The sequence below is a fragment of the Mesocricetus auratus genome, unplaced genomic scaffold, assembly GCF_017639785.1.
Source record: "Mesocricetus auratus isolate SY011 unplaced genomic scaffold, BCM_Maur_2.0 Super-Scaffold_4256, whole genome shotgun sequence".
Lineage (NCBI taxonomy): Eukaryota > Metazoa > Chordata > Mammalia > Rodentia > Cricetidae > Mesocricetus > Mesocricetus auratus.
Window position 1 is genome coordinate 77,487,228 of NW_024429182.1, and position 15,852 is coordinate 77,503,079.

Here is a 15,852-nt window from a genome sequence, read left to right on the forward strand (position 1 = left end):
TGTCAGTTTAGAAACCAAATTTCACTTTAGGTACTATCTGAATCTAAATGCTCCCATTTCATATATTTCTTTCCCTAAAATTGTGGATACAAGTTGATTATCTCTAATCTGAAAGACTAGATGAGAAGTGTTTGGGGTTTCAAATCTGGTTTTGGGTTTTGGAATACTTATATATATATATATAATGAGATATCTTGGGGATGGGACAAGTCAAACACAGAATCATTTACATTTCATAGATACCCTTGTCACAGTGAATTTTTTTACAGTGTTTTTAGTGCATCTGTGCCTCATCACGTGAGGGAAAGAGTGAAATTTTCTACTTGTGTAGTGTCATGTGAGCACTCAAGAATTTTGATTTCAGGGGACTGGAAAGAAGGTTCTGCAGGTAACAGAGCTTGCCATACAAGGATAAGGACCCGAGGTTGGATCCCAGCATCCATGTAGAAAGCTGGGCATAGTTGTGTGTGTGTGTGTGTATGTCTGTAAACTTAATGCTATGTGGGGTGGACACTGAAGGATTTCTGGGGCTTGCTGGTTCTCAGCCTCATTCTAGGTTCAGTGAGAAAACCCATCTCAAAAGAATAAGGAAGATACCAGATGTAGTGGTGAATGCCTTTAGCCCCGGAACTAGAGAGGTAGAGGCAGGCAGATCTCAGTTTGAGACCCAGAGTGGTCTGTGTAACTATTTCATGATCAGGCAGGGCTACCATGAGACCCTGTCTTGAGAGAGAGAGGGAGGTGTAAGGGAGCGCATCAAAGACTGTTTTGACATCTTGTGGCCTTTCCACCTGCACAGGCATGCACACTGCACATAATTGCATATATACTATACTACACACATACTTGTATATATGTATGTATATACACACACACACACACACACACACACAAACAATATCTTGGATTTTGGAACTAGGAATGCTCAACCTGTACAGTTGTCCTGATTCTTCTGTGATTTTTTAAAAAAACATTCTACACTAATTTTGTATGCATGTGGATGTCAAAGTACATTTAGTAAGAGTCAGTTCTCTTCTTCAAACATGCCCATCCCAGGGATCAAACTCAGATTTATTAGGCTTGGTATTAGGTGCCTTTACCTGCTGAGCTGTCTTACTGTGATACTCCACTAGATCCCTGGGAAATAAATTCCATTTTCCTTCTGGCAAAGAAAGTAAATAGTGATTGGTTTGATGAATCTTACAAACCACTTTGTCCCTAGAAGAGTAGCCCGACTTCTGATAAGTCAGTCATGTCAGACCAATATTATGATACCTGTTTCCCACAAGAGGAAATCAACAACATTACTGTGTTGTCTTTATCTTGGGGTCAGGTAAAGAATGTTTATGACCAGTCAGTAGCTTTCCTGGGGCATGAGATATTGCCTTTTTGCAGGGCTCTATGAAGATTTCCCCTCATAGAGCCTTATGTGTGGAGATGTATAGCTCCAATATAGACTTTATTTTTCTTTCTTGAGTTATGTTCTTAACTCATTCTTTTTGTTCCAAAGGGAAAACAGTGCTCCATTTAAAAAAGGTGTTATTATGAAATTTAGAGTCTTGCTAGTCTTTTGACTTTTGTTTGGTGTCTGAGGAGACAATTACTCTAATTATAGTAGGATGTATAGGACTTAGCCAATAGACTCAGTATAATGTTTTCCAAATAGAAATACCCAGCATCTATAAAACAGACACAAGTATATGAAGTTAAGTTTGGGAAGGTCCATGTTTTATTTTTCCCAGAAGCAATGTATTGCATAATTTTAATGCTTTAATATATGCTATTATTCAGCAGATGATAGTAATAACTATTAACTATTAAAAACTTAAAAAATACAGTGACTAAGTTTAGGACATTAAATAAGTTAAGGTTTAATAGTGAAAAAGAATCTAAAAGGAAAGTCAAGGGAGGATTAGATACGACTCAGAATATGATGAAATTGCTTGCCAGGGCTGTAGGGGTTAAGCCAGTTAAAGATTTTGGTCATCAGGGTCTGTCCTACTCACTCATTCAGTGAATCAGACATCTCTGTGGCTGGTAGCACTTAGGAGTCCTCATCCATTTGTATTTTTCTGAGGCACACACTAAAGAATTAGCTCTTATTCTGTATTTCATTCTGTCTGGCCTGGGTCAGTCCCATGCCAGCTCCCTAGCTGTCCATCCTTGAGCACCCACAAAGTCAGGTCAGTTGTCTCTGCAGGTGACAGTTGTGTAACTTGGTCTTTTGTGGGACCCCTAGCAGTGGGACCAGGACCTGTTCCTGATGCATGAGCTGTCTCTTTGGAACCTATTCCTATGGTGGGATGCCTTGTTCAGCCTTGATGCACGGGGGGAGGAGCTTGGTTCTGCCTCAGCTTGATGTACCATGCTTTGTTGATTCCCATGGGAGGCCTTACCCCATCTAAGTGGAGACAGGAGGAGGAGTGGATGGGAGGGGCTTAGAGTGAAATGGGGAGAGGGAGCAGGAGGAGAGGAGTGAGGGGAAACTGTGGTTGGTATGTGAAATAAATTTTTAAAAAAGTGAAAATAAAAACCCAATAAACAAAAAACCCCAGACCTTGTGTGTCCTCGGTGAGATGTCATCATGTTGAGGGGCTAAACGTGTCAGAAAGAGGAGCTTTTGTGTTTGTTCAGTGGGGTTTTCTTTTCCTTCAGTTCCTTCAGTTTGTGATATGGTGATTGAGGGTGGGGTTGACACAGTATGGATGTTGCCCTAGTTAGGTTTGTATTAGTTCAGTTGCCTATTTAGTTTTGCTTGACAACCACCTTGCTAAACAGTGTAGTACAATGTCATGGTACATAATGATTGGTGGGTGAGTCTGGATGAGTTGAAGTGTTAGTGGTAAGAAGCATAAGCAAACAATGCAATTCTTGATAAAGAATTAGAAATTTAATTGGCTGCTGTGTGATTTTGGTTAATTTGTTTCTGGGATACACAAGCTGAAGAAAATAAGAGTGTGATCAAAACAGAAGTTCGCTGTACTTCTGGCAGTTGCTGTGACCTAGCTACATGCTTTAGACTTCTATTTCTCCCATGATATACAAGACCTCTTAGCAGCATTGTTTCCTCCATGAAGTAAAACATGCAAAGCAAACTGGTGGGAACGGTTTCTTGTCCTGCCTGTAGTTCAGCTGTTGATGTGTAGGACTTCCATTGCTTGCTTGCTTCTGTTGGCTGACCCACTCACCCACCCACCTGTTTAAGGTAAATTCCTCTACTTCTTGAATCCCTCCTCTGAGATGAAGAATGGTCTTCAGAGCTCTTCTTTCCATTAGTGTTTCTCTCTGGATAGGCACAGATTCTTTCCTTGCGTGTGCAACTCAACTTCTGGGATATGAAGGATGGTCTGTGGAAGCTGTTCAGTTTCCTTATTTTTCTTTTGCTTTACCGGTTTGTGATAAATGTTTACTTCACTGAGATCAAATGGGCAAGTGACCCCTTTGTTTGCCCACCCAGAGGAGGAGCATCCCCATGTCTGTGTTACTAGACTTTTCTGTAGCATTTTGCATTGTTGCTTCCATTTCCTTGAAGTTCTATTTTGGTTCAGCTTGTGTAAACTTCCTTGACCAGTCTCATTTCTTTTTCTTATGCTCATGTTTGTCAAGATTCTGGTCTGGTGACTGCTCTTCTCACTAGATATGCCATGTGTTGTTCTTTGCTCGTTTGATACTCATATGCCTTTCTGATTTAAATCACCCACTTAGATATCTTTCCTGAGCACCATGGGCAACCTCATTTGTGGTGATGTCAGTGTCTCAAACTCAGCTTGTTCAGAACTCTGTGGGTCCTCATTTTCAGGTTTATCCCTGATCATTACCCAAGTCAGAAATAGAAATATTCCTGATTTTCTCTAGCCCCACTGACCTAGTATCACCAGCTACCTATTTCTCTTCTACAGTCAGCAATTGGCCTAATTGCTAGTATCAGTGATATTTCTTACAAAAGATGTCCTAGTTGTTTTTTTTTTTTTTAGGTCTGTCTCACTCTTCGACTGAACATCCCAGTGGTGTTATTTTGATATAAGTGAAGGAACAGAAGACCACAAGCCAATGCATTTCACAGTGGAGATGTCAAATATATAAATACATTAGGGGCACTGAAGAAGCATAAATTGAGAGGCCTGAATTCTAAGCACTAAACCACCAGGGAAGAGGTAGAAATAAAGACCAAGATAGCAGTCTGGCCTCTGCTGGGAGAAGTTGGGTAGTATAGTAAAGGCAGTCCTGTGCCTTTCCCGCCATGTTGTTTCCGGATGACATCTGTGTTGTATTCTATTCCTTTAGCCCTGTTTGTTATCAGGTTCTTCCTCCACTCTTTTTTTGAGACAGGGTCAGTTCAGTCTCTGTAGTCCAGGGTAGGCTTGAACTCATACAGCAATCCTCTTGTCCCATACTCCAAGTGCTGAGATACTAGATGTGAGTCATCGTGCCTGACTTCCCTCACTTGTTTGCTGGTGCTGCACATATTATTTCTAATATCTCTTTGACATTTCATCCCAAACAGAATCTTAATATATTTTATAAATCAATTTCTGTTATTATTTACATATAGTTGGTCATCAAGTTGTGACAGTTCTTCTCAATTGGATTATAGTCTATTTCTTTTTTTTGTCATTATTTTTCTTAATTGGAACTATAGGAGGCAGTTTATGATTCCCTCTCTGTGGGTGCATGTGCACCTGCATGATGTGTGTGGGGATGTACACACATCATGACACCTGTGTGGAGGTCAGAGACAACTCCATTTCCACCAACCTTTACATGGATTTTTGGGAATCAAGCTCAGGTTGCTAGGCTTGCATGGCAAATGGCTGCTGAGTGGTCTTTCTGACCACAGTTTGTAGTTGGTTGGTTTGCTTTGTCATTGTTTACCTTTTATAATACCAGTAGGTCATTTCCCTCATGAAATTCTTCATTTGGTTCTTTAAACTCCATGCTTTTGGCCACAGCTCTAATGTTTTTTTCTTGGTCTGCTTTGATGTCCTCCTAAGCCTAAATGTGTGTGTCTTCTGGGTTTTCTCCAGCTTAATGTCTGTGACATCACTGGGCAATCTCAGTGGTATTTGTGATTGTAGTCACTCATACTGTTGACTTCTGCATCTCTGTCTTTAGTGTAGACTCTTGCACTGAACCCTTTTGTGTATTTTCTCAGTTGTCTGCCCTGTCTTTTTCTTAGGCTCTACAAAATGTCAGCTACAGTGGATTTGAAAGACTCTTCACCCTCTTTTTCCCCTCTTTTATCTTGATGTAGGTAAAAACCACCATCAGAAAAGACATGAGTGGCCTAGAGGTCTACTTCCTAACTCTCTATAAATTGGGTCACAAATTCTATTGATTCTGACATATTTCTAAATCCTTTGCAAATTTGTTTTCTCATGTATGTCTTCACCATATTGCCTTAGCCACTTGTTTCTTTCCTCATTTTGTTTCATAACGACTTTACCACTTTGCATTCTCCCCCTACTCCACATGAAACACTCATAGTTAAAGTTGGAGTGCTTATTTGTCTCATTTATATGTAAAATGTTTTACATCCATTCTTTTCTGAAAATCCCAACAGGTCATTATACTTCCATTTACTTTGGTATAGCTGTACCCAGCTTCTCTTCTCAGCACGTGGTCTTAGCCAGTTCATTTAGAACCATTTTCTGGCTCCTGTCCCATCTTTAGTTTTCTTTTAAAATCCTTTCTGAGCTAGTCTTGTCTTCACTCATTCCTCTTGCTCTACCTTGCAGACCTGCTCTATTGAAGTTCCTGGTCTTTCTTAGTCATCATAGTTTCTTACCACTTTTTTTGTTTAAACATGTTGCTGCCCCCACTTTGATCCTTGCCTCTACCCTTTCAAAGTTTAAAAATCTTGAGATGTCATCACTGTCCATCAGATCTTTGTCTTGTGTTCTGTTCCCATGACACACTGTCTATACTATTGATCTATTAATAAAAAATGTATCCCTAAATTTAATTCTTAGGATAATTTTAGAATTATAGAAAAGTCAACGAAAGTAGCATAGGAGTTCTTTTAAAGCCTGCACTAAGTTTCCTTGTCATTAACATCCCATGTCAATGTCACAACTAAGATGTTAACATTAGTACCTTGATGGTAAATGGATTTCATTCATCAGGATTTTTCTCTGGTTTTGTTTGTTTTTCTGCAGTCTTTTTGGGACACCCTTGAGATTTCGTATCCCTCTTTCAGAATTATGATAGTTTGTCTTCAAGAGTCAGGAACTCACAACCTCTTGTGCTGATTTATTTCCTTGTATAGAGTATCGTATCAAAGAATGCTCTGCAGTATCGAGGAAATTCCCAGCATGATGCCCAGGAGTTTCTGCTATGGCTTTTGGATCGAGTTCATGAAGACCTTAATCATGCTGTGAAACAGAGTGGCCAGCCCCCTTTGAAGGTGAGTACATACATGTACTCACTCCTTGGACAGTCAGGGAGCCGGGAAAGGGGCAAGGAGAGAGGGAAGCCTTCTCACACATTTCTGCTGAGGGCTTGTTACATTAAGTAGTGACTGACTTTGGGTGAGTATAAAGCCAGGTGGGCACTTTAAGGGATTATCCTGCTTATTGTGATGGCAGTATAAGGTAAAAGACAACTTCACCTAATGAACTTACAAGTCTAATGAAGGAAACCAGTTGCTTTCTATTCTAGTAAGACCTCTGCTATTAGACTTGGATTTGAGCGAAGGAACTGAGCCCAGAATGGTATAACTTTTCCACATGTAGCTGTAATATGATAGGTAAAGTGGTTCATATAGTAGGAAGAATATTTTTGTGGAGCTTTTGAAGTTTGTGACAAATCTCTATATTTTAAATTTTCTAGTTTTAGAAAGTTAGTGTGTTACTCTGATTTAAGTTCCTTTTGTTTCTGAACACTGTACTGTCATAATTGTGTATATATGGTTGACTCTGTCACTATATGGAGCTGTCCTAAAGGCCAGGCACTATGTTATATATCCTTGTATCCTGACATCTTGTCCAGTGTTCTCGACATGTGGTAGCAGATGCTTAGTAGTTAGGGACATGAAAAGGTTAAATAAAATTTGAAACAGTCTGTGATTAAGCATCAAGATGAAGATTGGAGCATTCAAGGGAGGAGAGCTGGGGAGCCTCCCAAACAGGCTGGAGAAGCGCAGTAGTCTGTATGAGGTTCAGTTCATGTGACCTACAGGCTATGTGCTGTGTTCTCTTTACCTTAGCACAGTATGTTACAGAGGCATCTGGGTTCCATATATAGCTTATAAAGGAAGTTGAGTATTTGTGACATTTTAGGCTCAACCACAATCAAGAATTGGTACTTTAGGCCTGTGAATTGTACTTAGTTTTTTGTTTTGTTTTGTTTTAGCCACCATCAGAGACTGATATGATGCCTGAGGGACCATCTTTTCCTGTCTGTAGCACTTTTGTACAAGAACTCTTTCAAGCCCAGTATAGGTAGGAACAAATGACATGTTTGTTCCCTTTTATTTTGTCTGCTTAATATAGTTAGTTCTATGTGATCTTATGTGAATGTTTTACATTTTTGTTTTCAAAGATCTTCTTTGACATGTCCTCATTGTCAGAAACAAAGCAACACTTTTGACCCTTTCCTCTGCATTTCTTTGCCAATTCCACTACCCCACACAAGGTAAGAATATATGTGTAAAATTAATAATTTGCTGTGATAGGGTACTTCTTCCTCTGTTGCCTCCTGCTATTGAGCTAAGTAATAGATCTAATGGTAATGAGCACAAGCCTTGTTACATTCTTGGAGTTAAGTGCCTGTCTGAGTGTACAGGCTGAACAGGCACATGAAATAGGGAAGCCCACACCATATTCTTTTTTTTCCCCACTAGTCCTAGATTCTCTGGAGACCCTCCTTGTACTTATTTAGACTTTTAGAGGTTCCAGAAATTAAGCAATCTTCATAAAAATATTTTATGAAGTAACATATCCATAATTGGTTCATTCTGTCTTTTTCTTCAAAACAGCTTAATTTTATTAAATTTATTTTATTATTTTATTAATAGTTTCTAGTTAGGTTTAAATGAATTTTTCCCATTTGGCTCCCAAATAAAGGGGGCATTAACTTCAATTTCTTTTGTTTTTGATAGTCTCATGTATTACAAGCTGGCCTTAAACTTGTGTAGCTGAAAATGGCTTTGAATTCCCACTTTCCTGTCTTTAGGTTCCAAATGCTGCAGTGGTGGGTATTTGCCACTGTTTCTGGTTTATGTCATGCTGGAGGAATACAGGGCTGTGCATGGTAGGCAACTGAACTATCTCAGGCCTCATTTTAGTTTTTGTGTTGATTTCAGATTAGGTTTGTTTCACTTCTTCCATATTTTAGCTAAAATAAGCGACTAATGAGAAGATCTGACTTTGTGATCTGTACAGGCCTCTCTATGTCACTGTAGTGTATCAAGGGAAATGTTCCCACTGCATGAGGATTGGTGTGGCTGTGCCTCTGTCTGGGACTGTTGCCAGACTTCGGGAAGCTGTGTCTATGGAGACAAAGATCCCCACTGATCAGGTAATAACCTGCTAAGACCAACTACACATGAGCCACTAAAGTGTTGTTTTCTGCTTATCTGGATTTTTTTTTCTTTTTCAATTTTCTGCCAAATATGTTAGAAATTTAAAACCAGTTGCATTTAGTGTTGTGGGGAGGGGAAATCCAGATTCAAAGAATACAGTGTATAGAAAAACCCTTGCCTGCTTCAGTTAATCATATATATGAAAAGAAAACTGCTTTATGCAAGACCTTGTGGCTTTTTTTGTAAAGTATAATTACTTAACCTTTCACACTACTGTGGTATTTGACAGAGAGGCTGTTATGGTAGTGAGAATGGGCATCTTGCCTGTATGATGTTATGTATATAGTATATGTTCGTTTGTGCTGCTTTTCTGGCCTCTGTTGTGGCATTGGGATTTTAACCCAGGGCCTTACCACTACTAGTAAGTGCTCTATACCTGAGTTATACCTGCCACCCTGTTTTGTTTCCTTACTGAAGACCAAAGTCTTTTGTTTAGATAGGGAAAAGTTGGGTTGGGGAAAAGGGAAGGGAAACACATCTTTGATAAATAATTATGTTTAAATTGACCAAAAAATTCTTTTGACTTGTTGGTGACTTAACATTTTTTACTGTTTTTATTGGAAAAAACATTACAGGAAACATTCCTTAGGATTTATAAGGAAGGATGACTTACGGGTGAAATAGCTTTTCCCTGGATAGCTTTTGGAAGCTTCTATATAATCACATGAATAATAAAGGTATTTTGTTCTTTGGCCTCATTTGGCCCCATTTGGGCAAATACACTTAAAAAAGTGTTGCCTTAATGTAGCAGATCTCTTCTATTTTTATAGGCTGAGTACTGGCACAATGCTGTAGTATTGGTATTTCCTTTCCTTTAAATTGCTGTGTGATTCTTTTTCCACTCCAGGATGAGGTCTTAGTATCAAAAGCAATGCAGCTGTGTCTTTAAAGCCCCAGTGCCGTCTCACTTTTTTCCACATGTAGTATAAACTGGTTATATAATTACTAGGTTGCTTTAGCCCTCAGTTTTCTGGAGAGATGAATTATACTTCCATGCTCACCAGGAGAAAAACAGCATAAGCATAAAATTCCTTAGAAGAAAATGTGCAAAAAGCCTTTTTCTTTTTTTGAGGGGGGGTCATTGTGAAACAGGCCTCTAGCCTTTTCACCTCAGACTTGTTGAATGCTAGGATTCTTGAGGTGGTGATGGGGGACTGGCAGTTGGTGCCCAGTGGTGCCTCTTCATCCTGTTGAAGAAGGCCCTGTTCAAGGACACAGGGCTGGTTGATGGCAGACTGGGCCTGGAACCTTCTCTTGCTCTGCCCAGTCTAGTACTTTGGCACTGGACAGTACTGCTGAACATGCAGCATAATCTTTAAATGTAGCCATTGTTTCTTCCCTGTCTTTTGTTTTTCTGTTTCATTGTAAAAATATAACTTAGAAATTAAAAGTACCAGTGCTAAGAATGTCACTAACTTTAGTGCTATGTTATATAGTATTCTTTAGATTTTTTTTTCTGGGAATATTCTATAATCTTTGCTAAAAGTAGTCATTGCACATATCATTCTCAGCTACTTTTTTGTTTACTTAGAGCTTGACTTCATAATGCAGAGAGATATATGCAAGTTATCTTTTCTAGTAGCTGTCTCAGTCAGTAGGGCTGCATTTAACTAGTTGATATTGTTGGACATTTGAATTAATTTTATGTTTTCAATATAGATAGCCATGGTCATTTGACATTTTTAATCTGGAAAGAGAATTTAATGATATTAAAGAATGTCTTAGATTCAGATGTAGTCTGTCCTCTCCATGAGACTGAAAACATGTGGAACCCTAGGCAGGTCTCCTATGAAAGAGAAGAATGAGTAATTCTGTTATAACCTGTCCCCAGATTTGGAGGAACTCTGGATTTTGTGCCATAGAGTTCTGTATTCAGAGTGCATTTCTACACAGTCACAAGGCTATTACACTTCTAAGTCTCTCATTGCCAGCAAATAATGTGGTCCTAGAAGACATCTAATAGCCCCTACTGAGCATTACCAACCTGATGGTCTTGTGAAAGTCAGGGTAGGATTAGAAGATCATTTTATATTGAATTTCCAGTTACCTGACTGTTCACATTTTTCCCATTTTGTAGATTGTGTTAACGGAAATGTACTATGATGGGTTCCATCGTTCCTTTAGTGACACAGATGACCTGGAGACAGTTCATGAAAGTGATTGCATTTTTGCCTTTGAGACTCCAGAAATATTTAGGCCTGAAGGAATTCTCAGTCAAAGAGGTAAATGGTCACATCTCTATAATATACCTGAGTTTGCAGATTTGACCACTATGGGCATTGAAGTATTATATGATAGTATACAATTTTTAAAAATTGTGATTAAGTGTACATACTGTTGTGTTTTTAGATTTTTATTATCTTTTGTTTGTTTTTCTTGGTTTCAATAAAATCTCTATTTCTTTTATTGCTAGTGGTGATCCTTCTGAACCCCAAATCTGATTTCTGTGTATTGAACATCTGACTCTTCACTTGCCTGTTATATTATTGCCTTCACATTACCTAGCGGTCCACCTTACCAGCTTTTCTCCCTGTTTTGTACAAATTTGCTTTAAGCTACTTGAATTCTCAAGTTGTATATGTGTGTTTGTGTTTTAATGTCTGTTCTGTTTCTTTTCCTTTACTCTTCAAAACTATTAAGCATGTTATAAAGACATCCTTCCCCAAGTTACTTGGAGAGCAAGACTGATTTCTTCGTTTTTTAAAAAAGTAACAGCTTTTTAAATTTGGGTTCTTCTGACATGAATTTGTGCTTGGGTTCTTAGATGCCCTTTTCCCCATTCAGTCTTATGGATTTTTTTTTCTTTTTACACCATTTCCTCTAATAAATCATTTTTCCCATATTTTATTCCCGTTTTGTTGTTTCTGTGTTTCCATCTCGTTGCACCAGGCATTTGTGTTCCTGTGCTCAGTGATAATAAAACCACAAATTTAAGACAAAGACAATAGAAGAGAGAAACTCAAACTAATTATTTAAAAGAAAAAAGAAGGTATAAATGAAAGAATAGCCCCGGCTTCTTTTGTAACTAAATAAACAATACATCTGGACAGAGTCAGGTACCAATAAAGACAGACAAGTAAGTGAGTCAGAGTGTCCCCAGTGACTGCTTCCTCTAGTGAAGTATGATTTTCTTGGGTTTGCACTACTTCTTAATAGTGTTTTTAGCTGGGGACCAAGTCTTCAAGTACAAGGGCCTATAAAGGACATGTTGGCTAACTTCTGGATTGCAGAGTTCAGTCATTGCTTCTGCTCATCTAACATGTGTGTGTGGAAATGACCTGTTTTCTCTTCTGTCTTTTCCCACTATACTGTCATTCTTTGGAGTGTTGGCCATTTTATGATTCATCTTTTTATACCTAGCAGTTTCTAATATGCAGCAAGAGTCCAGCTAGGGATTTTTCAACTGAAAAAAAATTCCCCCCAGTTCAGTCACTGCTCTTTGAATGCTTGGGATTTATCTTATCATTTGAGTTCCTATGCATTAATGAATCTCATATGTAAACATCATACTCTATCTAGAGCATGTCTCTATTGAAAGGTACACCACTTGCAAGCATATGTTAGCCTATGATTTAATGAGTGCTCTAGTTAATAGCAACATGTGAGAGCACCATACTCCCCACTCTGGGAATGACAGCTGTGAATTAGAGAGGTTAAATCACTGGCCCCAGGTCCCATCTGTTAGGAGACATAGGACTGTGATTTGAAGAGTAGATTTTTACAGCAGTTGAACAGCATCCTTTTATCTCACTAGAAATCCTGATCACTTCACACATCTAGCTTTGCCAAGAACCTGGGAATGAGGTTACTTGTTGATTCAGATTTGGTTTCTGTTACCGTTACTTTTCCACTCTTGTTCCTTTTGGATCTCTTTGTGTTACTTATGCCTAAAATTTGTTCTTCCCTCTAGTAGCTTGATTAAAGTTCAGGTATTTGTATTTCTAGTGATTGCTTTATTAAACTATCTGGGATTTATTTTGATATTAACTACGTACTTGTCATTCAAATTATTACAATGCTGCTGCATCTTAACAGCAAGTCTTAGACTGCTGACTACTTAGCTTACTGCCAGACCTCTGCTGTGAATGCTTTCCTATAAGCTTTTCTGTTTTCTTCTTCTAGTGTTATTATTAGTGGTGTTGGCAGAAAGGCCTTTTCTTCTTATGGGGCTATATTTCACTAGGTAACATCCTTTTGAAAGAGTAAAGGAATTAACAGATATTACCATTGATTAGCTACAGAGCCTTGTGATAGGTATTGACTAGCTGGATGGATGGCCCAGCGTAACAAGAAGCTCTGCTATACGACACTGAAGATTTGTGCTGTCTGTCAGGCATTTTTGTTCTTGCTAATGTGGGGTAATCTGTTCTAGTTATGTTCTCACAACAGGCTGGATTGGTAAATGCACTTTTACCTATTGTTATGATAATCAGGGACAAGAAACTGCTAGTGAAATCTTGCAGATGATTTCAAATGTCTACATTGCCTTTTGAATGCATTTGGTTACTGGTTACTGGATCTAACTTTAAATTGTATTTGTGGGTTTTTGCCCTTCAAAACTGTCTGACTTTGACTCATGTGGAGAATTCTAATTTCCAGTTTTTAAAGGGAGGGAATCTCACTTTAAAGGAAACGATGAATGCTGATACCTAGCCTAATCTCATAGTAGAGTATCCTTATTTTTGATTGTGGTTTAAATTATATGATGACAGTTTATTATTTCTATTTCTGTTCTTTGTAATGAATAAATGAAAAGAATCTTGAAGAGCTAAGTTGAGCTGTTTTTTTATCTGTGTCAGGCATTCACTTAAACAACAATTTAAACCACTTGAAATTTGGCTTGGATCACCACAGACTGTCTTCCCTACCATCAACAGCAGCAAAACCAGGGAAAGTGGACTTGCCCACCAGAGTGGCAAGCGACAAGATTGTTCTGCTTGTGTGTAACCGGGCCTGTACTGGGCAGCAAGGGAAAAGGTAAGAAACAGATTATTTCCCAATAAAAACTGACATTTTTGAGGTTACATACTTTAAAATCTTTTAAAAGCAGGGATTGAAAAAAAAATCTACTTTTAGTGGGAATTTTGTTTTGATTTTGAGGTAAGGAATTCACTGTGTATCCCAGGCCACCCATGAACTCCTGATCCTCTAGCCTTAGTTCCCAAATGCTGGAGTTACAGGCAGGTGCCACTATTCTTAGCTGCAGTTCATTTTCCATTCAGTTATTTAGAAGGAATCTTTGTATAAGTTAGTTTGGTTTGTTTGATTGGGAAGGGAAAGGCAATAAAATTAGGATGTTAGAATTTGAAAGCTACTTCAGCTGGGTGGTGGTAGTGGTAGTGCACGCCTTAATCCCAGCACTTGGGAGACAGAGGCAGGCGGATCCCTGTGAGTTTGAGGAAGGAAAAACTTGCTTAGATTTTGAGAGCTTGTGCCTTGTGTGTATTAGACTTTTCTTAGAATTCTGAACATGTATCTTAAAATTTTTTAAAAAGTCTTAACGTATTTCTTTGTATGGCACATGTTTCCTAGACTTATGTACCAAATTGAACACATTATCTTTCTTTTTTAATATTTCCTGCTTTGGCAAGTGACACCATTGTTCATTCAACATTCTGAGTCAGTAAAACATCTCTCAAATTTCTCTGTTGCCCTCTTTTAGAATTTATGGGAACTATAGAATATCTTTCAAAGTAGATCACAAAAAGCTTTGCCTGAATGATAACAACAGATGAATATGTTTCAGGAGAAGGATTCAGAGGTTTTTAAGTTTTGTTTTGTTTGTTTATTTTTACTAGTCAGGGTAGCCATTATTTGACCCTTTTAAAATTTCACTTTGAAATAAGTTCCTTGGGTGGTAACATAAACATAAACAATGTCACATGTATTGATGATATTAACAAAAATGTTGATACTTATAGTGTTCAGGCATTATTATAAACCCTGGGGATATAAATAGGTTCCCTATTCTCATGAGCTGGCATCCTAGTTAGGACAGCCCAACCAAAATCAAGTAAACACGTTTAACCTCAGGAAGTTGTCACCATGTTGAAGACATTGACACTGGCTAAAATGACAGTGTGTGAATGAGAGGCTCTCAGGCTACATTAGAACCAGAGTACAGGAAGGTGTCACTGGAAGGAATATGTCCTAAGAAGAAGGAATGAGCTGTGGGAACATCTGGGGAACGGTCCCATATAGAGGGGGGCTCCAATGCAGACTAGGAGTGTAACATGTTTAAGTATAGAATGGAAGGAAGCTTGTAGTATTTTCATGGAGTTGAGACCTAAGAAATCCCCTTTGTGGCACCAACCTAAGAATAGAATCATGGTCTTGTGATAGGAAGCTGTTTCATCCATGGGGACTTTCAGACAAATAACTTCAGTGTTACTGCTGTAAATAAATCATTAGATGACCATTAGGAATGATTTTCTTTGCACTTTTACCACTCTGCATCAACCTGAGTCTTCACAGAATTCATCTTTTAGTTAGATTTGTCTAGTTAGATTCATGCAGTGATTGACTCATTGAGCAGCTTCTGCTTTCTGCGCATTGGCTGTTTAGACTGCTAAGAAAAGTACATGTCTTTCTTGCCATCAGTCTGTTGGTAAAGTGTTTTAATAATGGTTTCTATTGCTATGGTAAACACCATGATCATGAACAACTTATGTCTTGATGTATACAGTTGGTCCTGTCCACTTTGGTATTTCTTCACTGTCTTTGCCCCCTTGCTGCTTAAATGTGTTCCACAGAGGCTGTTTATTCACCTGAAAGATCTAAGCAGTTCTTCTGATCTTGTCTCCCCATGAGCTTACCATTGTTAGGTGTTTTTCTTTTTTTCCTGCATGTGAACTGTCCTAAAACCAGTTAGATTGTAATCCAATTTAAAAAGACCAAGAATAAGGGATTGCAACTCTGAAGGGATTGCTGTAATTTAAGGTGACCCTGTTGTTTATGTGGTAGATTTGGATTGCCTTTTGTCCTGCACCTAGAGAAGACAGTAGCATGGGACCTTCTGCAGAAGGAGATCTTGGAGAAGATGAAATATTTCTTGAGGCCTACTGTCAGCATCCAGGTTTGTAAGCATTTTGCTATCCCAGTAGAGCATGCTTTTTACTCAGAAACAGCAGTTAGTACAGCGAAACGGCTTTTGTTGGGATTTTCAAGACTGAGAATTTACCCCCAGTTTCTGAAAGGAGTTGCTTGTGTATTCCTTTATGGTGCCTATCTAGTACAGCTGGTATATGATAAGTATGAGATGTTATAGAACT

At 38.5% G+C, this 15,852-nt stretch overlaps 1 protein-coding gene across 2 annotated transcripts in view; it reads left to right on the forward strand.

Annotated features, from left to right (window-relative positions):
* Usp31 (ubiquitin specific peptidase 31) overlaps nt 1-15,852 on the forward strand; it is a 66,338-nt gene that overhangs the window by 23,783 nt on the left and 26,703 nt on the right. For both annotated transcript variants that reach the window (XM_021229243.2, XM_040755221.1), the window contains exons 2-8: nt 6,266-6,403; nt 7,351-7,439; nt 7,540-7,632; nt 8,382-8,517; nt 10,659-10,803; nt 13,381-13,558; nt 15,545-15,656. In XM_021229243.2, the coding sequence (XP_021084902.2) occupies nt 6,266-6,403; nt 7,351-7,439; nt 7,540-7,632; nt 8,382-8,517; nt 10,659-10,803; nt 13,381-13,558; nt 15,545-15,656 (891 nt within the window). The remainder of the gene's footprint in view (nt 1-6,265; nt 6,404-7,350; nt 7,440-7,539; nt 7,633-8,381; nt 8,518-10,658; nt 10,804-13,380; nt 13,559-15,544; nt 15,657-15,852) is intronic.